At 41.2% G+C, this 21,297-nt stretch overlaps 4 protein-coding genes across 4 annotated transcripts; 1 reads left to right on the top strand and 3 right to left on the bottom strand.

Annotated features, from left to right (window-relative positions):
• Positions 1-523: 523 nt before the first annotated feature.
• Positions 524-4,809, top strand: LOC130221266 (uncharacterized). Its single transcript, XM_056453669.1, has 5 exons — positions 524-3,201; positions 3,788-3,957; positions 4,027-4,281; positions 4,378-4,620; positions 4,699-4,809. The coding sequence occupies exons 1-5, from the start codon at positions 1,908-1,910 to the stop codon at positions 4,783-4,785; spliced, it is 2,049 nt and encodes a 682-aa protein (XP_056309644.1). The 5' UTR covers positions 524-1,907; the 3' UTR covers positions 4,786-4,809.
• Positions 4,810-6,361: 1,552 nt separating this feature from the next.
• LOC130219036 (ferritin, middle subunit-like) lies at positions 6,362-7,625 on the bottom strand. The gene is made up of 4 exons (XM_056451309.1): positions 7,398-7,625; positions 7,079-7,225; positions 6,860-6,985; positions 6,362-6,685 (listed from the first exon to the last, which is right to left on the bottom strand). The coding sequence occupies exons 1-4, from the start codon at positions 7,500-7,502 to the stop codon at positions 6,536-6,538; spliced, it is 528 nt and encodes a 175-aa protein (XP_056307284.1). The 5' UTR covers positions 7,503-7,625; the 3' UTR covers positions 6,362-6,535.
• Positions 7,626-11,251: 3,626 nt separating this feature from the next.
• LOC130219025 (ferritin, middle subunit-like) lies at positions 11,252-13,509 on the bottom strand. The gene is made up of 4 exons (XM_056451299.1): positions 13,249-13,509; positions 11,950-12,096; positions 11,725-11,850; positions 11,252-11,629 (listed from the first exon to the last, which is right to left on the bottom strand). Exons 1-4 carry the CDS (start codon positions 13,351-13,353, stop codon positions 11,480-11,482), a joined length of 528 nt encoding a protein of 175 aa, XP_056307274.1. The 5' UTR covers positions 13,354-13,509; the 3' UTR covers positions 11,252-11,479.
• A 5,054-nt stretch (positions 13,510-18,563) lies between these two features.
• LOC130219014 (ferritin, middle subunit-like) lies at positions 18,564-19,997 on the bottom strand. The gene is made up of 4 exons (XM_056451290.1): positions 19,859-19,997; positions 19,162-19,308; positions 18,937-19,062; positions 18,564-18,823 (listed from the first exon to the last, which is right to left on the bottom strand). Exons 1-4 carry the CDS (start codon positions 19,961-19,963, stop codon positions 18,674-18,676), a joined length of 528 nt encoding a protein of 175 aa, XP_056307265.1. The 5' UTR covers positions 19,964-19,997; the 3' UTR covers positions 18,564-18,673.
• Between the last annotated feature and the right edge of the window lie 1,300 nt (positions 19,998-21,297).

The raw sequence follows: 21,297 nt of genomic DNA, 5'->3' as shown, positions 1-21,297 counted from the left end.
TAACCTGGGCCCCTGCCCCCGGAAAGGGTGTGGGCCCTGGGGGAAAGGGGCTGTCAGTGGTGGCTTTGGGAGTCAGGGGCTCCAGCCCCTGTAACCTGGGCCCCGGCCCCCGGACAGGGTGTGGGCCCTTGCCCCCGGACAGGGTGTGGGCCCTGGGGGAAAGGGGCTGTCAGTGGTGGCCTTGGGAGTCAGGGGCTCCAGCCCCTCTAACCTGGGCCCCTGCCCCCGGAAAGGGTGTGGGCCCTGGGGGAAAGGGGCTGTCAGTGGTGGCTTTGGGAGTCAGGGGCTCCAGCCCCTGTAACCTGGGCCCCTGCCCCCGGAAAGGGTGTGGGCCCTGGGGGAAAGGGGCTGTCAGTGGTGGCTTTGGGAGTCAGGGGCTCCAGCCCCTGTAACCTGGGCCCCGGCCCCCGGACAGGGTGTGGGCCCTTGCCCCCGGACAGGGTGTGGGCCCTGGGGGAAAGGGGCTGTCAGTGGTGGCCTTGGGAGTCAGGGGCTCCAGCCCCTCTGACGTGGGCCCCTGCCCCCGGAAAGGGTGTGGGCCCTGGGGGAAAGGGGGTGGGAGCGGTGGCCCTGGGTGTCAGCATCAGCATTTGGGATGATGGTAGGTCTTTCCAGCAAGCTTTTGAAACCAAAGTCCATTTGGGGCCATGATGAAGATGGTTGGTCTCGGGAACGGCCGGTGGCAAGGGCTTGGCGACGCTCACCGGGGTACTTTATGAGACCCAGGCCCCAGCCCGCCAAGCCATGCCCGAAGGGAGACCCCTTTTTCGGGACGTCCCGCGCCTGGAGGTGCCTGTCCGGCGCCGATTGTCTCTGACCTCCCATCGAGAATTCGGCGACGGCGAAGAAATGTGGACTTAGGTTCTGACGGTTGGGCAGCTTTGAGAAAGTTGGACTTAGGTTTTGACCATTTCGCGCCTGCACCAAGCACGCTGATCGATAGGAGCTTGTTTTGACGCCCCATGGGTTAGGCCCCTGCCCGGCACACCTGCCCCAACATGGGTGGGTCGGCCTCTATGGGTGTGGTTGGTTCCTCCCTGCCTCGGGCGTGCTGTGAGGGAGGCGTGGGGGGGTGTCCCTCCGCACACAACCCCCCCCTTTCCCGCCTTTGCCCCACCTGACCCCCCCTACCCCTCTCCCCCGGAGGTGTGTGGGGGTGGCTGGTGGAGGCGGAGGGTGGCCGCTAGTAGTCTCTGGCGAGGTGAAACAAGCCGGGGTCAGTGGTGTCCGGGCTTACGGTCTGGCCCCTCCTTTTTGATGGTTGCGGTTCATGATGCGGTGAGCCCCGGAAAAGGTGCGTGTTCGATGGGGTTCTACGACACTGCTTTGAAAGTGGGAAAAAGCCATGTATAAAAAGCCCCCGCGGCTGGTGCAGTCCAAGCTGCCCAAAACGTTGCGTGTTCGGCCGGGCTCATGCCATCCCTTTGTGGGGGCAGAAAAGGGAACTATAAAAAGGCTTATTCAAAAAGCCCCCCGCGGGCTGGCGCAGTCCAAGCTGCCCAAAACTGTGCGTGTTTGGCCGGGCTCATGCCATCCCTTTGTGGGGGCAGAGAAGGGAACTATAAAAAGCTTTATGCAAAAAAGCCCCCTGCGGGCTGGCGCAGAACAAGCTGCCCAAAACGGTGCGTGTTCGGCGGGGCTCATGCCCATCCCTTTGTGTGGGAAAAGGGGAATAAATCAAAAAGCAGCGAAAGTCCCCGCTGCTGGCACGGTGAGGCTGCCTGAAATGGTGCGTTGTTCCTGGGACAAAAATCCACCAAAAGTCGTAACAACTGCTTCCATACAAGTTGGATCAAAGGGATCTCGTAGGTATCGGTCCTTCCCCTTTAAGAGGGGGAGGGGGAACCAGCGTCGCTGACGCGGAAGCGGACGCTTCGTCCGCCATCTTTTAAACCGCTCCACGCGGCATGTGGGTCTCTCTCCCTCCAGCCTTGGTCTTGGACGGTCATGGCCGAATGTGCGCTCTGCTTCAACGTCTACAGCCGCCTCTCGCCGCACCTGTCTGCGGTTCACAAGGTGTCGAACGCGGACGAGAAGAGGCTTTTGCTGGCGCTCGCCGCTGGGCGCGTGGACATGCGGAAGACGGCGTGCCCGGTGCCCGGCTGCCGGAGGACGCCGGCCCGCCTAGACAGACACCTGAAGCAGCACGCCGAGCTCTCCGTCTCGGCCAGGAAGGAGGCTATGGGCCGAGCGAGGCGTCGGAAAGTGGCTCGAGAGTTGCGGTGGTTGCGGTCCACTCAACCGACGGTACCCGTGGTGTCTCGGCTGGCGTCGTCCTCCGAGGAGGAACGGGAACCAGACGGCCCGGAAGCCGAGCGTCCCTGCGCCGACCCCCGCTGCAGGCTCGCAACGGAGCGCATACAGGCCCAGCTCTCAGAGCTCCGCAAGCAGGTGGACAAGGTGAGGTCCGCCCAGCTCCAATTCGCCCGCCGCTATCGAGAGTTGAGGAGGGGGGAAGAGGGGAGGAAGAGCAGGCGGGCAAGGTCGTGTCCTGCCCCGCCGGCACCATCCCCCGACCCCGCCCCCGGGCGAGGGCCGGCCCCCGGGCGAGGGGCGGCCCGAGGTCTCCGGGCGGCCTCCGGGCCTGTGGAAGCCTACGATCCAACAAAGTACCCGTACCCGGACCACGCCCGCGCCTTGAGTTGAGTATGGTTATGGCACTTCTCTGTTGGGCTGGTGGTGGGTGTATGTCGTCTAGGCTGACTTTTGACTTTCGCCCCCGTTCTGCAGACTTGCTTTTGGCAGAGTTCGAGGGTTTCCAATTGGGGAGCGAGCCCACCGCCCGTCTGCGGAATAACGTGGCCTCCAAACTGGCGAGGGTCAAGGCCTTCCTAGGCTTCATGGCGACAGGCCACGCGGACCCAGAAACCTTGTCCTTCCTCAACCAACCGGCGCGCATCCGAGCCTGGTCTGCCCTGCTAGGCCAAACGGGCATGGCCGAGCCCACGAGGCAGCACTACCTGAAGAACGTGGCGCAGTTCCTGGATTATCTCTCCGAAACCCCGCCGGCCTCCTGCCGCCTCTCCAGTACCACCCTGGTGCTGATTCGCAGGGAGCTTCGAGCTCTCATTCGCGGCATACGCCGCCGCGTCGTGGTGCACGAGGTTAGGACCAAGCAAGCCAAAGAAGGCAGACTCATCTCCAAAGCCACGCTGCTACGCTGCCATCGGACGGCTGGGAGAAAAATACCTGCCCTTCTAGGTGAGTGTTTGGTCCCCGCCGGTCTGCGTTTCCACCAGTGGCGGTGGAAACGCTGACCTGCTCTCCGTTCTTCCCTCTTCTGCTCCAGGGCACCAACGGCTCTCGGTCAAACCGAGCCACGTCAGCGTACCCACCCCTTAGCCCCCGAATGGGGGTTAAGGGGTGGGTACGCTGACGTGGCTCGGTGCCCCAAGGCAAAAAGATAATGTCTGCTCCGGGGCGCCAGCGGCTCTCGGTCAAACCGAGCCACGTCAGCGTACCCTCCCCTTAACCCCCGAATGGGGGTTAAGGGGTGGGTACGCTGACGTGGCTCGATGCCCCAAGGCAAAAAGATAATGTCTGCTCCGGGTCGCCAGCGGCTCTCGGTCAAACCAAGCCACGTCAGCGTACCCACCCCTTAACCCCCGAATTCGGGGGTTAAGGGGTGGGTACGCTGACGTCGCTCGGTTTGACCGAGCCGCTGGCGCCCCGGAGCAGACATTATCTTTTTGCCTTGGGGCACCAGCGGCTATTGCTAAGTTTAAAACCGTTGGTGGGGTAAACATGGTTTGTTGGAAAAGTCTAACCCCTAACCTCCCTCCGTCAGACGGCCTCGAGTCCAGCCCAGACACCAGGCAGCAGTGGCGCTTCTATGGCTACCTGACCGGCTACCTGACCTGCATCACGGGCCATCGCTGTGGGGTCTTCCAGAACCTGACCATCCAGGAGGTCCAAGAGGCTTCCAGAAGCCCGGACGAGTCCGCCTATGTCATAAACGTGAGTGGGACGTTGCATGTGGGGGCCACCAGTGGTAGGGCTCACTCATCTTCTCTCTGATTTTCCCAGATCACCACGCACAAGACAAACCGAGCCTTCGGCGCGGCTCAGCTGTCTCTCAACAAGGAAGAATACAGCTGGTTCCGGAGGTTTTTGCAGCTGCGGGCTAGCCTCCCCGGGGGGAGCCAGGCCTCCTATTTTTTTTTTACTTCCAGACCCAGTCCCTGTCGAACCCTGAACAAATATTTTCAATCTGCATGGACCAGCATGGGGCTTCCCGGCAAGCCCACCTTCACTGACGTCCGAACTGCCATCGCGACCCACGTGAGTATCTATGCCAGTGCCCCCCCGCTGACCCCCATGACTGCCAGCGGCTTTGACCACAAAAAGTCTCTGTCTGTCTGTCTGTCTCTGACGCAGGCAAAGAATTCACATTCTTCCGAGGATCGCAGGAAGGTGGCCCAATTCATGTGCCACGATACCTCAACCTCAGACAAGTTCTACGCGCTTCACCTAGGCCCTCTCCAAGCACGTGAGCACCGCAGACTCTTCGAGAGGGCCTTGGTGGAGGAGGAGGAGGAGGAGGAGGAGGAGGAGGCAGCGGGCAGAGAACGCCACTCAAGGAAGGGGCGCCAGAGGGCAGAGAGTCCCGGGTCACCCATGGTAAATCAGTTCCTTTTTGGCATGGACCTCAACAGAGGGACGTGTGGTGTTAGGTAACTGGCCTTTTCTCTTTTTCAGGAGGGAACTAGCAGGAGGACGCTGCCATGGCCGCCTTCGAAGGGGAAACGCCCCCTCGAAGCAACCGAAGACTCTGAATCTTCCTAAATAAAAATTGAACAATAAAGGTCATATGGTGTTCAGTGTCTTTATTATTCCTCTATCTGTGTGATAAAACATAGCTTCGAATGGGACAAATGATCCCTATCTCCTCTGTTAGAAGTGTCGCGTGGGACGCCCGCGTCCAGGTTCAGCCTTTGCTAAGCCCCAATTGGGACAAATGATCCCTGTCTCCTGTGGTAAAAGTGTCGCGTGGGACGCCCGCGTCCAGGTTCAGCCTTGGTTGAAAGCCCATCGGGACAAATGATCCCTTTTTAAACACAAAGAGGTGCCAGGCTGGACGAGACTGTCCAGGTCTGCGCCGGCGTTGAACGGCCATATGGCCCATGGTCCAACTCTGGGTATTTGCAGGTGTCTCCCGGGACGGCTCGGTCCTTTGGGCTGCATAAAGAGGTCGGAAGAGGGCTGCCCAAAAGCGGGGGTTAACTTCTGTGAGTAAGCAGTTTTATGCACAAAGCCAAAGCACAATTTCTGTGCAAACACCTGTGAGGTGATATGAAGCTGCCCCTTGTGTGACAGCAATTATTATTACACTTTGAAGCAACATTTGAAGACCTTGATAATGCTGTGTCCCTTTGTGTAGTAGTTTATATTATTCAGATATTTGTTCCTAAATATAATTTTGTCACTATTTTAATTTACAGATCAAAAAGATGGGTTTATATAAGCCTTCAATCCAAACAGTCAATAATAGTAACATGTTAAAAACTTCTTGCATCTTTGTCTTTTTTGTAACCATTCTGTTTGAAATGCTTGTTTATTTCAATTACAGTTCAGCAGTCCTGACAATTAAAATAGAAGTCATTTAATTTTGTGTTTATCATGGTTATCTTATGCGTCAATAAATATATTACTGATAACTTATATATAGATATGTGTGTGTGTGTGTGTGTGTGTGTGTGTGTGTGTGTGTGTGTGTGTGTGTGTGTGTGTGTGTGTGTGTGTTGAAGCATAGCATTTTTTTTTTTTATTGTTAGATTTTGCTAAACATTTACTTACAAATGCAGACATAAAGGGTTTCTTCTTTTAAAGGGTTAGCTGCTTTATTATGAGCACAAAGTATAGAGAAATGTTACCGGATGCTAGAGCATCCTGTTTTTGGGTGGGGGTGATGGAGAGTCACAAGATGTATGAGCTGTGTGTACGTGCTCTGAAACATCTAAAAAGGGTGAACTGTTAAGAGAAGATACACAGATACCAGGAAGAGGAATATCTGGTTGCTGAATGGCCAACTTCTTAAAGACAAAGACCATATAAGGCTAATAAGAGTTTAGGGTAAGAGTGTGTGTGAGGAACAGTATAAAAGCCGGAAGGACAGCATAGAGGGCGGGGATACATTAGTACATCTCTCCTGCGCAGAACTTGTACTCTCTAACTTCTTGCATTCGAAATAAAACTTGTTAATTTTCAATTCAGATCTCCGTCAATTTTTGAACATGCAATGGACCATTTGAGTCCTACAGTGTGTGTGTGTGTGTATTTGTGTGACTTAAACGCCACCATTTTAAATAAAAAGGCAATTTAATCAGCCCAAGAGTTTTATTCATCAAAGTTCACCAAAATCAATTAGTGTACATTTAGAAAGAAAGCATAGACTTGACTAAAACAACATTAATAGGATTTTAAAAACCTTTTAGCTGTTTAGGTTTGTGTTATTACTTAAGTATAATGAACTAGTGGTTTAAGAACATATTATAGAGGGCCACTTTGGAGCATGCAGATGATCAGAGGTCTGTGTTTAGCTGTCCAGGGTGTGCTTGTCAAACAGGTACTCCGCCATCCTGTTGTTTCCAGCATCCATCTTGGAGAGGTTAGTGATGTGGTCACCAAGCTTCTTGATGGCCTCAACCTGCTCATCCAGGTAGTGAGTCTCCAGGTAATCACACAGCTGTTGGACAAGACATCAGAAGGGAATTTAGGACAATGGCCTATATACAAAATCTCAAAATTGATGGGCATACACCATGTGTATGAAGACACACCAAAGCACTATTTAAACAGCAGCTCCCCAAATGATTTATTACCATTTTTGCTGACTTGTGACTATCTGAAGTGAACTTACATGAGGGTCTCCCTTCTGAGAAGTGACTTTATGCAGGTCCAACAGAGCCTGGTTGACGCTCTTCTCCAGCTGAAGGGCACACTGCATAGCAGTCAGCCCGTTGTCCCACACATCACGACCAGGTTTCTGAATAGAGAAACAAGATCAGTGAGCACATTACACAAGAGCCTGAAGGTCGTTTCACATCAAAAGCCTGTGTTTAAATCACTGTCAACACACCTTGATGTCCTGAAGGACAATGCGTCCACCTCTCTTGTTCTGGAACTCCATGAATTTCTCAGCATGTTCGCGCTCCTCCTCGCTGTTCTTCTTGAAGAACTTGGCAAATCCAGGAAGAGCCACATCGTCCCGTTTGAAGTAGTGAGCCTGCAGGAAGAAAATTTATTTAAGAATAGTATTAAACATTCAGTAAATAAATCTAAATATGCTGCACTCTCAAAATGGCTCTTAAACTGGTGCCTTACAAAACATATCCTAATACAAACAGTCAAGAGAAAGATGAAAAATAGAAAGGTGATTATCCATAATAAACACTTACCATGGAGGTGTAGGTGTATTCAGCGTAAAGCTCCAGATTGATCATCTTGTTGATCAAAGCCTCGCAGTCGCTGTCGTAGTTCTGGCGGATCTGACAAGTCTCCATCTCTGCGGGTTTTATTGTTGTATTACCAATATCGCTGAAACAAAAATATAAATTTCGATTAAATCAAAGTTCCGTTCAATCTCTGTTGAAGCAAGAACCTCTCCTGATCTTCCTAAAGCTGTGAGTGAAATGAAGGAGCGCGTTCATCTTTTATACACTCATGATGCTGCGTCAGTGGAACTGAAACCAGCAACCAGTCAAGAAGTGCAGAGTAATGATGTGACACCACACTGGATCTCTGTGTTGTCATGTTGTAAGATAAAGATTAATTTTTATAGTAAATAATTTTTTTTAATAAATTAATCTAAATAAAGTCTACTTTGCCTTATGGTCTTATTGTGGTAATCAAAAAGTACCCATTTATTTTCTATACTGCTTGTCCGATGGGTTAATTATTTAACAGTTGATATGAGCAAAGGGGAAAAACAACAGTGCATTAATTTCTTAATTTTAAGGTGAAAATATGTTTGAGGAATTTGTATGATATAAGTATTTAGTCTATTCATGATGATTTTCATTTTTCTTGTTAATGTGCAGTCGTCAGCAGTAACAAAATGATAAGATTTTGCAACCTAAGCTTTCATGGTATGGCAGATCTGATCAAGGCCATATCACAAGTCTGGTCGCATGATTCATATATTTTAAACAATAAAATAAAACACATGTCAGCACAGATTTGACTTGATTTTGTAAATTTTATGGTAATACATTATACAGGACAACTGTGCACATTTTGTCTAGCATTGGAAAACTGGACAAAATTTCTCACTTTTAGCAAGATGACCCTGTGCAGCAACAGCTTGTGTGTTATGGCATCTGGGACAATTCTCTAGTTCCTCCTGATAACTGTGTTCAGATTTAAAGAAATGAGCAGGGTGCCAAAGACAAAACATTTTTACAACTGTAAAATGCTATTCATTTAATTTATGTTTAAAAAGTTAGTAAACCCATTGTGTTTAAATAAATTAGTTGTCTGAACTTAAAAAGGGAGTAAATCTGTTGTTTTAAAATTAAGTAAATTATTAAATGCAAATTCATCAAAATTAAGTTAAGTTTCATAATAGTTCTTAGTTACTTGTTTTAAGTAAATTTCCTTTAAGGCAATGGATTCAATCATTTTTTTAAAGTAATTAATCACTTTTTACAATCCAGTGTGGAGTACAATGCAGTCTGTTAGCAATACATAAAGAGACAAAGTCATGATACGGGGCTGTGTTGCTGTGACTCAGCAATTGCATAATGTGTTTGTAGATTTGACTTCCAGACCAGAAGTAACACAAGAATTACATCTAGTTTCCTTTGTGTACACCATCCGATTTTGAAAGTTATGCTTAAATATATTATGTGTTATAGAAACAAAGTGCTTAATAAAGGGTTTTGAGAAAAATGTGAATCTCAACATAATAATTTTGAATAATTATTATCTAATTATTCAGTGAAATGAGTGGCAGCATAAATAATAAATCATCTAATGCTGCTTTTTAAGTGTTTATGATCAAAGCATATAATAATTAAGGAAATAAGGATATAATAATTAGATTCATACACTTGCAAATCATTGGTGTTGATGTAATACTTAAAATGTATTTTAAGTTGTTTATTATCAAAGATTATCAAGTTATTTATTGCAAACCTGTTTTCTTCAAACCCATGGAATCTCCTTAAAACAGAGTATAGGAGGGTTTTTTTTTATATTGTTTAATCATTTAACCATTAAAGACTGAGAAACAATATATCTTCTATCAGGGAGTCTTGGTCAAAAACAAAAATGGCAACTATAAAACTTGTAAAATATAAGAGACAGTAGAGATGCCAAATATAATTTAAAGGCAAAGTTTATTAAAATATAAGTTTACTAACAGTTACTTATTCTCAAATGATTTCAAACGTTTTTTTTTTTATTCTGTTAAACACAAAATATATATTTTGAAGAATGTTGGAAGCCGGTAGTTATTCATAACCATTGTACGAAAAATAGTATAAAACACAAATGGGTACTGGTTACCGCTTTTTTTTTTCTGTTAATCTTCTTTTGTGTTCAACTGTAGAAAGAAAGTCAAAGAAGTTAGGAACAAGTGGAGGTTGAGTAAATGATGATTGAAGTTTAATTTTGGGTGAACTTTCCCTTAAAATGTGATGAGAGAAGAAATGTTTTGCATTTTGACATTAAGAAGGAGCGATTGTGTGCATACTATAAATTATTATTTGTAAAATGTTTCTTTCCCAACTAGAATTAGACTTGAAATTTCCTTAATCTTTCTGTTTCTTTATATTTTTTTCCTTATATCAGAATATTTCTGGAACTATTTAAACAAAGACACATTTTACTGTGCATCTGGAAAGTATTCATGGCGCTTCACTTTTTCCCCATTTATTTTATGTTACAGCTTTATTCCAGAATTGATTAAAATCTTTTATTTCCTCAAAATTCTGCACACAATACCCCATAATGACAATGTGAAAAATAAGAGTTTTTGAAATTTTTGCAAATTTATTAAAAATAAAAAATGTAATACCTAATACCATCCCTACAGTGAAGCATGGTGGTGGCAGCATCATGCTATGGGGATGTTTTTCAGCAGCAGGAACTGGAGGACTAGTCAGGACAGAGGGAAAGATGGATGCAGCAATGTACAGATCATCCTGAATGAAAATCTGCTTCAGAGTGCTCTTGACCTCAGGCTGGGGTGACGGTTCATCTTCCAGCAGGACAATGACCCAAAGCACACCGCCACAATATCAGTGGAGTAGCTTCACAACAACTCTGTGAATGTCCTTGAGTGGCCCAGACAGAGCCCAGACCGAAATCCTATTGAACATCTCTGGAGAGATCTGAAAATGGCAGTACACCGTCGCTTCCCATCCAATCTGATAAAGCTTGAGTGGTACTGCAAAGAGGAATGGGCAAGAATTCTCAAAGACAGGTGTGCCAAGCTTGTGGCATCATATTCAAAAGACTTGAGGCTGTAATTGCTGCCAAAGGTGCATCAACAAAGTACTGAACAAAGGCTGTGAATCCTTATGTACATGTGATTTTTCAGCTTTTTTTATTTTTAATAAATTTGCAACAAAACAAAATCTTTTTTCACATTGTCATTATGGGGTATTGTGTGTAGAATTTTGAGGAAATTAATGAATTTAATCCATTTTGGAATAGGGCTGTAACATAAAAAAATGTGGAAAAAGTGAAGCGCTATGAATACTTTCCGGATGCACAGTAGTTAATGAAAACAATTTACTGTAAAAAGTCACCAAAGACTCTTACAAATTTAAAACAAATCCCATAACAAAGGATCACTAATTCATCTGTAGTGAATGTTGAAGCCCCATCCCAGTTTACATAATGCATTAATTAATAAGCTGCATGGAGACTACTGTAGGTTGTATAGACACTGGACAGATGCAGGGCGATTTAGAGATGAAAAAGGGATGATGAACTCTGAATATTTATCAAACCTTAAAGTAACATTTGATCTAAATTTATATATTAGTTTCCTCTTGCAGGTGTACAAGATGTAATAAAACTTATCAGTCAAAATGAAAATGAGGATGTATACATAGCTTTTTGGCATTGGTGTGTCGTGCAAAAATGTATTGCAATCTTCCATATAAATAAATAGTTAATCTTTTTAGACCAGACAAAAATAATTACTAACTATTAAATGAGAAAAGCAGGTTCAAACATGCCCTCCATAAACTACCCTCTAATGCACCTTCAGTTTGTTGAAAAACAAAAGATGAGAAGTAAATTCAGCCAGAAATGTTTATTCATCAGATTCACAAGGTGACCAACAAGTCAGTGCACATTCAATAAGCAAGGCATCAGCTAGATGACTAATTAAGCAAGGCAGGATCTTAAACATGAAGCCTCTAAATGTTAACCTCTTAAAGATTTTACTGCGGGAGAACATGGATTCATGATTTAAGCATAGAGTACAACAGGAGGTTTGAGGACGCAGATGATCAGAGGTCTGTGTTTAACTGTCCAGGGTGTGCTTGTCGAACAGGTACTCCGCCATCCTGTTGTTTCCAGCATCCATTTTGGAGAGGTTAGTGATGTGGTCACCAAGCTTCTTGATGGCCTCAACCTGCTCATCCAGGTAGTGAGTCTCCAGGAAATCACACAGCTGTTGGACAAGACATCAGAAGGGAATTTAGGACAATATGTTCCCAGAACCACTTTATAGAGACACATATACAGGCGAATTTAGGAATCACTCACATGAGGGTCTCCCATCTCGCTGGCAAGCTTATGCAGGTCCAGCAGAGCCTGGTTGACGTTCTTCTCCAGCTGAAGAGCACACTGCATAGCAATCAGTCCATTTCCCCACACATCACGATCAGGCTTCTGAAGAGCAGATACAAGATCAGTGAGCAAGTTAAGACCATTCCTGAACAACAGAACAATGACTAGAGTTGCTTATGTTACAGAATGACAGAAAAGCACCTTGATGTCCTGAAGGACAATGCGTCCACCTCTCTTGTTCTGGAACTCCATGAACTTCTCAGCATGTTCACGCTCCTCCTCGCTGTTCTTATTGAAGAACTTGGCAAATCCAGGAAGAGCCACATCGTCCCGTTTGAAGTAGTGAGCCTGTGCAAAACGACAAAACCTATCCAGTTAAAGTCAAAATGACCGCTGAACAAGAACTGCACCCATAACCCTTTACAGGACGGTTTAATAAAACTAATTCAATCGCACCTTATGGCATTTGGACTTGTATGTTAGTTTATTTTTATGTTATAACAGAGTTTAGAGTAATGAGGGGTTAATACAATGGTAGGGAACTTATGGTTAGCGAGCTGCATGTGGCTCTTTGACCAAAAATATGTGCCCCTCCAATAACAATCTACTGTTTAAAAAATTATAACTATCACTAGAAATCGTCACTAGAAATTGTTTTCTATTGAAAATACATTTACAATTCCTTTTTAATTGTATTTTTTACAGCAAAATGAATAAGAACTCAGTTTACAATAAAATGATGTTTTAACTGATGCGTGTGTGCAGCACTGTGGATAAACAATACTAGTAAAGGACAAACAACTCATGTTTTTATAGTAACAACGCGGACATAAATTTAAACAACATTAATGAGCGGTGATGATGGCGAAAAGAAAAAACCTTTCTTCATTCATTGACTTGCTGAGCATATACTGTACAATACTTGGACTCTCAGTAGTGATTATTAAACCACACTGAACTGAGCTCAACTGAACTGAACTTAAACACTACAAACTGAACTACACTGTTCCTATTTACTGTGACCTTTTATGTGAAGCTGCTTTGACACAATCTACATTGTATAAGCGCTATACAAATAAAGGTGAATTGAATTGAATTGAATACCCCAATGGCTCTTTTAAAAAAAGGCATTTGCCCAGAAAAAAATTAAATGGCTCTTTGCTGAAAAAAGGTTCCTGTCCCCAGTGTTAATATGTAACATGTTACTGTAATTAAATCACTGAAAAGGGAAATTGTGTAATTATTGTTTCTATGTTTATTAATTACGCTACAAAACTGTAAAATGTTTTGTAAATTAATCAAATAATTGCTTTTCGAAAATCCCAACACTGGTAGACAACCTAAATATATTTTCTTCAGGCCTACTATTGTACATTTCTAAAACATCTTTTTATTGTTTTACGTTTTATACTGGTGTCAAGGAAACAATAGCCCATTCAGCAGCTAAACAACTCGTCAAATAACGGTTCTGATCAAACAGACTGAGTGACAAACACTTACCATGGAGGTGTAGGTGTATCCAGCGTAAAGCTCCAGATTGATCATCTTGTTGATCGCAGCCTCGCAGTCGCGGACGTAGTTCTGGCGAATCTGAGAAGTCTCCATCTCGGCAGGTTTTACTATATAAATACTTTTTTAAATAAATAAATAGAGATAGAATAAATTCAAGCGAGATCGAAGTTCCGTTCAATCACTGTTGAAGCAAGAACCTCTCCAGATCTTCCTGAAGCTGTGAGTGAAATGAAGGAGCGCGTTCATCTTTTATACACACACAACATGATGCGTCAGTGGAACTGAAACCAGCCAATCAAACAACGAGCTGAGTAACAGCGTGACGATGCAATTACTTAGATAACTTAAACAAGATCAGCTTTCGCGAATAATCCGTTTTATTCTTTCCTTTTCACAACAAATATCGTAATGAATCCAACATGCTATTTGGATTATTTACTATTTGATTATTATGATCGTTTTATGTGGAATTACGCTATGTGCAGTCACGTTTTATTTTAATGTTAATGTTTAATGCTTACAATAAACAATATGTTTACAATACAACACACATGGGAAAATATATTTTCCAATTGTCAAAAAATATTATCAATGAAACGCTGCATTACAAAGACCCCTGTTAATGATGCGGTGATTCTGAGTAAGCGACAAGTGCAACCTCCCAAGGGCCGACATATGGAGCTGCGTCTCTGTGACTCAGCATTTTCTCTCTTGAGGAAGATGCGAGTAACATTCGTAACCTGATCAACTTGCTAGGATACAAATTGAAGCCATCATAAAGAAAATAGTTCCTTCTTATCACTGGCATACTAGGCCTACACATTTCTGCATATCCCACATTTAATTGTGTGACTTTATTATTTTTAATTCATCTTTATATGTAAATTCAGTTTTTATTTTTTTTATTTTTTACATCTATTTAATTAATTATTGGTAGAGGATCTTGCATTGACCTTTTTAATGACTGCTTTTGAGGTGGTGTGGACAATATTAGCCTATTATGTTAGCCTATTGCTCTTAAGCATTTTACAATTTTGGCTAACACTTTACAATAACAGTACACGAATAATGATATGAAGAGTTATTGCAAAAACCGCCGTCTGAAATTTCCATCAAAAATGAACATTGTTCTCATTCTCCTTTATTCATGTTGAGATATTTCGTTTTAAAGACCATAAAAAAGACTTTTTATTTGCCATAAAAGTAATATTATTGAACCTACATACAGCGGCCTGATAAAAATGCTAATTTTAGAAGAAAATTTCAGATGGCATTTAGAGGTTTTTGCATCTGAACCCTTCATAAATCAATATGTAAACTAAACATTACTTTGTTATGAATTAATAACTTAATTAACTAAATTTAACTACAACATGAGTCACAAGAGTTCATATGTAAATAAAGACTACCTTAATTACTTGTTAGTACATGTTGTTAATTATTATATTAATTCACATTTAAGTTCAAGCTAAATGTAACCAACGTGAACTCATGAGCTGTTAATGTATAATTATCATGACTTTACTTGAAGGGGCACATCATCATTAACTCATCCAACTACTGTTTAAACTGAACTCCTGTGTTTAAACTTATCGTGTTGGTGTTGACAAAACATTTTTCTATTGTTATTCAGTGTAAATGCAATAGACAGACATGCATAAAGTGTTCTTAAGTAGTTAAGAATGGGTTAATGATTTCTAAGTAAAGTCATTGCATAATTATACATTAACACATCATGAGTTCATGATGGTTAAATTAAGCATAAATTAATGTGGTAATAAATACATTAATTAACAAATAATAATGTACTAACAAGTAGGTAGAAGTCATGTGACTCATGTTGTAGTTAAAGTTAGTTAATGATTAACGCATGCTTTAACTCATTAGTTCATAATGTTTAGTTTACTAACACATAATTATTCATGTACTGTTATTGTAAAGGGTTACCCAATTTAGTTTCAAGAGTTCACACTTAGATATTGCTTGACGCTATTAGCAGGTTTGGCATGCTGTTCCAGGAAAGAAACCTGAGTTCTGAGATAATTGAGCCCAGGGCTCCTGCCTGCAGGTCAGTTAGCATGTAAGGGGGTCCGTGATCAGTTAGTTCTCCAGAGCTCCCCCTGGCAAAGGAGGAAAAGGAGGAGATGGGGTGGAAGGGGGAATTCTTCCAAAACAAAAATAAGGGAGTAGGGTGAAATCAGTGCATTTATGGTAGGCTTGGGTCAGTCTTATTGGATTATTACTGACTACGGATGAGAGATCAGCTGTGATCAATCATATCACATGCTCCTCTCGAAATAGTTTAAAAACATTACATATTCAATTCTTTAGATCTGCACTAAAAATAAGTATCAATGTTATTATGAAACCATGAATGTTATCATTGTATGCATAACTACAAAACAATGAATTGGGATGAGCAGCTCTTTCAGACGTCTAAAAACCAGTAATGAATGGATATTAATAAAAGAGTATAAACAGCACCAACAGTAATGTTGAGAGGTGAGGCTGTATCTTGTAACAGTATCAGCATGGCTTGTTATTTCATTAATTATAAATAATGTTCACAGTATAATTGCAAAAGGAAACAGTTAAAACATTAGCTGTAGTCGTAAAAATATAAATAATGTGCTACACCAGTTTACTGTTAAACAGTGAACTTGCAGACACTAGTAAAACAAACAGTATAACTAATTCTCACTATTATGTATAATAGACTAGATGTAAATAGCACATGTTGGCAGATAATATGATTGGTAAGTTATATAGTTCATTATAATGTTTTTATCTTATCCTGACATTTTATTGTTTATGGATTATTACAAGTTGATATATTTTTTCATATGTAATTCAAAATATTTATCTTCCCTTTTCTTGTTTTTGTCTTGAGAGTATGCAAACGTATCATCCTTTTTCATCAGATTGACATTTAGAATAACTGTTGTTATTCTAAGAAATATACTGTTCATAGTAAAGATTCTTTCCATGATTGATAATTGCTCAAGGTTATTTTTAGGTGTCAAAACTACATGTAAAAGTGTCTATTGTATCTGAAGGGTCGTGGTGACCAGTTTCATTTATAAAACTTTGCGTAGAAACCTTCCTACAAGAAACATATGCCAGAATAAATATTTATATATTAAGGATTATGGATCATATGATGATTTTAAAAATGTTCAAAATAAATTTCAGTTACATATGTTTGCTTAGAGTTTACTTACAGATCCACACATTTTTCTGTCATGTTAGTTTTTTATAGATCATAACCTTTGTGTGGGAAGTGGTGTATACTCATATACTCTGTTTATAAATGGGACCTCTGAACTTGTATTAATGTCCACTCTATTTAGGAAATTTTCTGTAAGGGGTATAAGGTGGTGACATACTGATAATCCCATTCTTTTAACTCACCGGACACGACATCTGATTGATGATTGCATACTTGGTAAGATATTAGTGCCTATATATATATCAGTCCTTCTTCTTTGCTCTTGGACTTCCGTCGCTTTAAGGGCCTTTGCCATTTACATTATAAGAGTTGGTTATACTCTTTACCCAGATCTTATAACTTTAATCTTTTATTTTTTTAACAAGTTTGGCTACTGATAAATTTGGTTCTCAGTTAGTACTACTTTTAAAATTTTAAAAACCATTTGTATCATTTCAAGTTATTGATTTTAATCTTTATTTGTATCAATAAAAATTATATTGCAAAAACTCAATCAGGACTTCTGCTGTCTAGATCACCCACTTGCATCTGTGATGGAGGCCAGCTAGTGAAGTGCTATGCAGTCAAACCTCACTGCTCTGACCTCAATAGGTGCTCTATAGTGACAGGCGCTAGAGGCCATGGTCTTTGACCTCCTTGTTAGAGCAACCGACTCCTATACAAAGAATTGCTGGTTTGATCCCAGCTCAGACAAGGTTGTGTGCAGTAGGAACTGTGGGTTAGACATCAAATTGTATGATTATAAATGTATTATATTAGTTATAGCGAAGTCTCTTTCTCTTGTGTTACAGTATAGTCAACAAAAGTAATCAAAAATAAGTAAATGGAACAAAGTAGCCTTGCTTTAAGTTTTTCTTCAGTCATTTGTTGTAACATTGGTATGGGCTGCACAAATCAATGAATTCAATACAGGGTATTCCTTCATGTCCCCTCATAGATTTTTTCATGTACAGTATAGCTGAGCCAAGCACCATGTATAATACAGTTGCACTGGTGTTTATGAATCTGCATGGAACTGACTTGTTCACAACCTCATTACTATAATTTTTAAGTTTAAGGCTGATGTGTCAAGAGTGTGTGGAGCAGGTGTTTCAGTAACAAACACACCCACTGAAGCGAAGCAGGGTTGGGCCTAATCAGTACCTGCCTGGAAAACATCCCTATGGAAACTACTGATAGTTTGCTCTTGGAAATGCTGATGTCGTCAGTGAAAACCCTATACCGTAAAATGACACTTTGAGCATAACTACAGGGTCTCTCTCACTCAGAACAAACAAGGGACATGTAAATGTAAATATGTAAATGTGTAAATAAATGTTTCTTTGCAGTCCTAATCCCCATATGTGACCATATTGCACTTGAGTCTTTCCAAAAAGTGAATTGTAATGAAATGATGATTGTAAGTGCATTCACAATTACCCCTGCATATAATATACCGTGGCAATTCCCAGGGGCCCAGATACCCATGTCCGTTTCACATAATGAAGGCCATTGTAGCTTCAGTCACCGTTTGCAGATTGATGTCCAGTTGCTGAAAACGTTTTAGAAGACCTATTATGCCCCCTTTTTTTAACAAGATATAAAAAGTCTCTGATGTCTCTAGAGTGTATGTAAAGTTTCAGCTCAAAACACCCCACAAATAATCTGCCCCATGTATACAATGATCCAAATTGTGCCATTTTGTTGACTGTAGCTTAAAATTCAAATGAGGTTGTGCTTTTTCAAAAGAGGGTGGAGCTCCAAACACCATTGTGTCAGCATAGTGGCAGATTAAAAACAATTGGTTGTTTTTCACATTTTAAGTAATATGCAATTAAAATGGCAATTATTGCAGTGAATTCAAAGAGAGGTTCCCAATTCTGAATTTAGAGTATTCACTGTACATCCTGGAAGTGGCAATAAGACCATTACAATTCATTCATTTTCTTTTAGGCTTAGTCCCTTTATTAATCAGGGATTGAACACAGCAGAATGAACCGCCAACTTATCCAGTATATGTTTTACGCAGCCCTTCCAGTTGCAACCCATCACTGGGAACCATTATTGTTTACAATTATAAATAAAAACAAGTAAATCCAGCTCAAAATGTTTATTCTTCACCAGTGAGCACATCAAACATTTTATTAATGACATTTACTAGAAGTAATCAAATAATTTCTTCAACTTCATATCAGAGGTCTGTGTTTAGCTGTCCAAGGTGTGCTTATCGAACAGGTACTCCGCCATCCTGTTGTTTCCAGCATCCATCTTGGAGAGGTTAGTGATGTGGTCACCAAGCTTCTTGATGGCCTCAACCTGCTCATTCAGGTAGTGAGACTCCAGGTGATCACACAGCTGTTGGACAAGACATCAGAAGACTATATTGGATGAAATCTTCCGAGAATAGTAATTAAACTAATGAACTATGTTACAAAGGGTATATGGAGGCTAATTTATGGGTCACTCACATGAGGGTCTCCCATCTCTGTGGCGAGCTTATGCAGGTCCAGCAGAGCCTGGTTGACGTTCTTCTCCAGCTGAAGAGCACACTGCATAGCAATCAGTCCATTTCCCCACACATCACGATCAGGCTTCTGAAGAGCAGATACAAGATCAGTGAACAGGTTAAGACCATTCCTGAACAACAGAACAATGACTAGATTTGCTTATGTTACAGAATGACAGAAAAGCACCTTGATGTCCTGGAGGACAATGCGTCCACCTCTCTTGTTCTGGAACTCCATGAATTTCTCAGCATGTCCGCGCTCCTCCTCACTGTTCTTATTGAAGAACTTGGCAAATCCAGGAAGAGCCACATCGTCCCGTTTGAAGTAGTGAGCCTGTGAAAAAGAATTATGAATTGATGTTAATATTTGTGCTAAACTACAAGGCTTTTCATCAAGAACAGTTGATTTTTGACATGTGGCCGACAAAAAACATCCAATTAAAGTCAAAATGATCGCAGAACAAGATCTGCAGCAATACCTGTTTACAGTACAGTTCAATAAAACAAACATGCATTACAGCTCATGGCATTTGGACTTGTACGTTTTTATATTGTTAGAACCAGTGTTGAATGTAGTGAAGGGTTAATATGCATCATAATAATTAAATGACTTATCTCTTGAAAAGGAAAATATTTTCATTTTTAGCTATAGACTAATTTAATTGCAGCTTTTTATGTATGCTAATTGTTTAAGTCACTACAAATAAATTCAACCGTTTTGTATGAATCAAGATATAAATATATAAATTATTTGTAGCCTAAAAAAATATTTTATTGAGCGTTTGATAGTGAGGTGTCAAGAACGGAAGACAATAATCCCCAGATAATTAAGCAACTCGTCGAAAAACGGTTTTGATCAAACAGACTGAATGATAAACACTTACCATGGAGGTGTAGGTGTATGCAGCGTAAAGCTCCAGATTGATCATCTTGTTGATCGCAGCCTCGCAGTCGCGGTCGTAGTTCTGACGAATCTGACAAGTCTCCATCACGGCAGGTTTAATTATCAAAATGCTTCTAAGAAATAAATAAGAAGTGAGTAAAATGAAGGAGCGCGTTCATCTTTTATACACTCACAACATGATGCGTCAGTGGAACTGAAACCAGCCAATCAAACAACGAGCTGAGTAACTAAGTGACAATGCAATGTGACAAAAACAAGATCAAGTTCAATCGTCGTTTTTGTTCTTTACACTTATACTGTTAATGAATTTTTTAAAGTTAATATCATGGTCAATCAAACAGGTCACAACTGTACACAGCTGTAAAAGTTTATCAGCTAATGATCCAATTTTTTTGTTTTATTATGTTTTGTTAATTATGGGTCTTTTGTCTGTCTCCTTCGTATTATATACAATAATCATCTGTAATCATTATCAGTATACACTGAAAAAGTCCAAACTATAACACTTATTATAAGTTTTTAAAACTTTATTTTAAACTCTGTAAACATATTCTAAAAAAAAAAAAAAAAGAAAAGAAAAAGAAAGAAAAAAAAGCAATTATTTTATGTGCAACAATTTGAGGTAATTTGATTGATACATTGGTATTTTAGTGTAGACATTATACTGTCGATGTGTAATTAAAATACACTTTATCCACCAAGATCCTTAAGCATCATTTACAATTTCTTTAACATACAGTAGAATGATCGTTTAAATGCTGCTTTTTTTTATTTATTTGGGAATAGATTTGTAGCATTTCATAAAAAACACTTGACATTTCATATCTGATATATCAACTGAAAACTAGCTGTAATCAACTTTCCATCACTGGATTTGACTTACAGTCGATCTTGTCCATTCTTCTATTTGGCAGAATGCACATGTAACTATGGAAAAACATGAGCTTAGTTTTCACTCAGTTGACACCTTATTTTATTTTTTATACAAAGAATTATTTTACATTTGGAAGAAATGTCATCCTTATAAAAAAACTTTTTACTCAAACACATAACTTAATCATAAATCATGCTGAATTTATTTATTTATTATGTGGTTTATTTACCCCATTTAAAGTGCATATGGGAAAATTGTATATGCAACTACACAGTTTAAATATTGTAAGAGTTATAAATTACAGTATCTTCTTCAGAAAAGTGCTCAAGTAAAAGTACAATTAGTCACTTTGAATTGTAATTGAGTAAAGCAAACACAATACTTAAGAAGAAGAATCAAGAAAAGTCACTCAAGTTTTCACCCCAATCATAAAAGTGTTTGATTTTGATGTTACAATAAACCATGTTTTTCCTACAACAGAAATAGGCAAATTTTGTATTTTTTACAGAGGTAATTGTCTTATTTTCTACAAACAAACACTGCAT

This window comes from Danio aesculapii, chromosome 3 (assembly GCF_903798145.1).
Source record: "Danio aesculapii chromosome 3, fDanAes4.1, whole genome shotgun sequence".
In the NCBI taxonomy this organism is placed as follows: Eukaryota; Metazoa; Chordata; class Actinopteri; order Cypriniformes; family Danionidae; genus Danio; species Danio aesculapii.
This window is presented reverse-complemented; position numbering and strand designations above follow the sequence as displayed.

Excerpts from the sequence above, each read along its gene's own strand:
- LOC130221266 (XM_056453669.1), top strand. The coding sequence starts at position 1,908 with ATGTGGGTCTCTCTCCCTCCAGCCTTGGTCTTGGACGGTCATGGCCGA. Across the intron at positions 3,202-3,787 it reads AAAAATACCTGCCCTTCTAG|ACGGCCTCGAGTCCAGCCCA; the intron begins GTGAGTGTTTGG and ends TCCCTCCGTCAG. Across the intron at positions 4,282-4,377 it reads GAACTGCCATCGCGACCCAC|GCAAAGAATTCACATTCTTC; the intron begins GTGAGTATCTAT and ends TCTCTGACGCAG.
- LOC130219036 (XM_056451309.1), bottom strand. The coding sequence starts at position 7,502 with ATGGAGACTTGTCAGATCCGCCAGAACTACGACAGCGACTGCGAGGCT. Across the intron at positions 6,986-7,078 it reads TTGTCCTTCAGGACATCAAG|AAACCTGGTCGTGATGTGTG; the intron begins GTGTGTTGACAG and ends TTCTCTATTCAG. Across the intron at positions 6,686-6,859 it reads CTCAGAAGGGAGACCCTCAT|CTGTGTGATTACCTGGAGAC; the intron begins GTAAGTTCACTT and ends CTTGTCCAACAG.
- LOC130219025 (XM_056451299.1), bottom strand. The coding sequence starts at position 13,353 with ATGGAGACTTCTCAGATTCGCCAGAACTACGTCCGCGACTGCGAGGCT. Across the intron at positions 12,097-13,248 it reads GATACACCTACACCTCCATG|GCTCACTACTTCAAACGGGA; the intron begins GTAAGTGTTTGT and ends CGTTTTGCACAG. Across the intron at positions 11,851-11,949 it reads TTGTCCTTCAGGACATCAAG|AAGCCTGATCGTGATGTGTG; the intron begins GTGCTTTTCTGT and ends TCTGCTCTTCAG.
- LOC130219014 (XM_056451290.1), bottom strand. The coding sequence starts at position 19,963 with ATGGAGACTTGTCAGATTCGTCAGAACTACGACCGCGACTGCGAGGCT. Across the intron at positions 19,309-19,858 it reads CATACACCTACACCTCCATG|GCTCACTACTTCAAACGGGA; the intron begins GTAAGTGTTTAT and ends TCTTTTTCACAG. Across the intron at positions 18,824-18,936 it reads CAGAGATGGGAGACCCTCAT|CTGTGTGATCACCTGGAGTC; the intron begins GTGAGTGACCCA and ends CTTGTCCAACAG.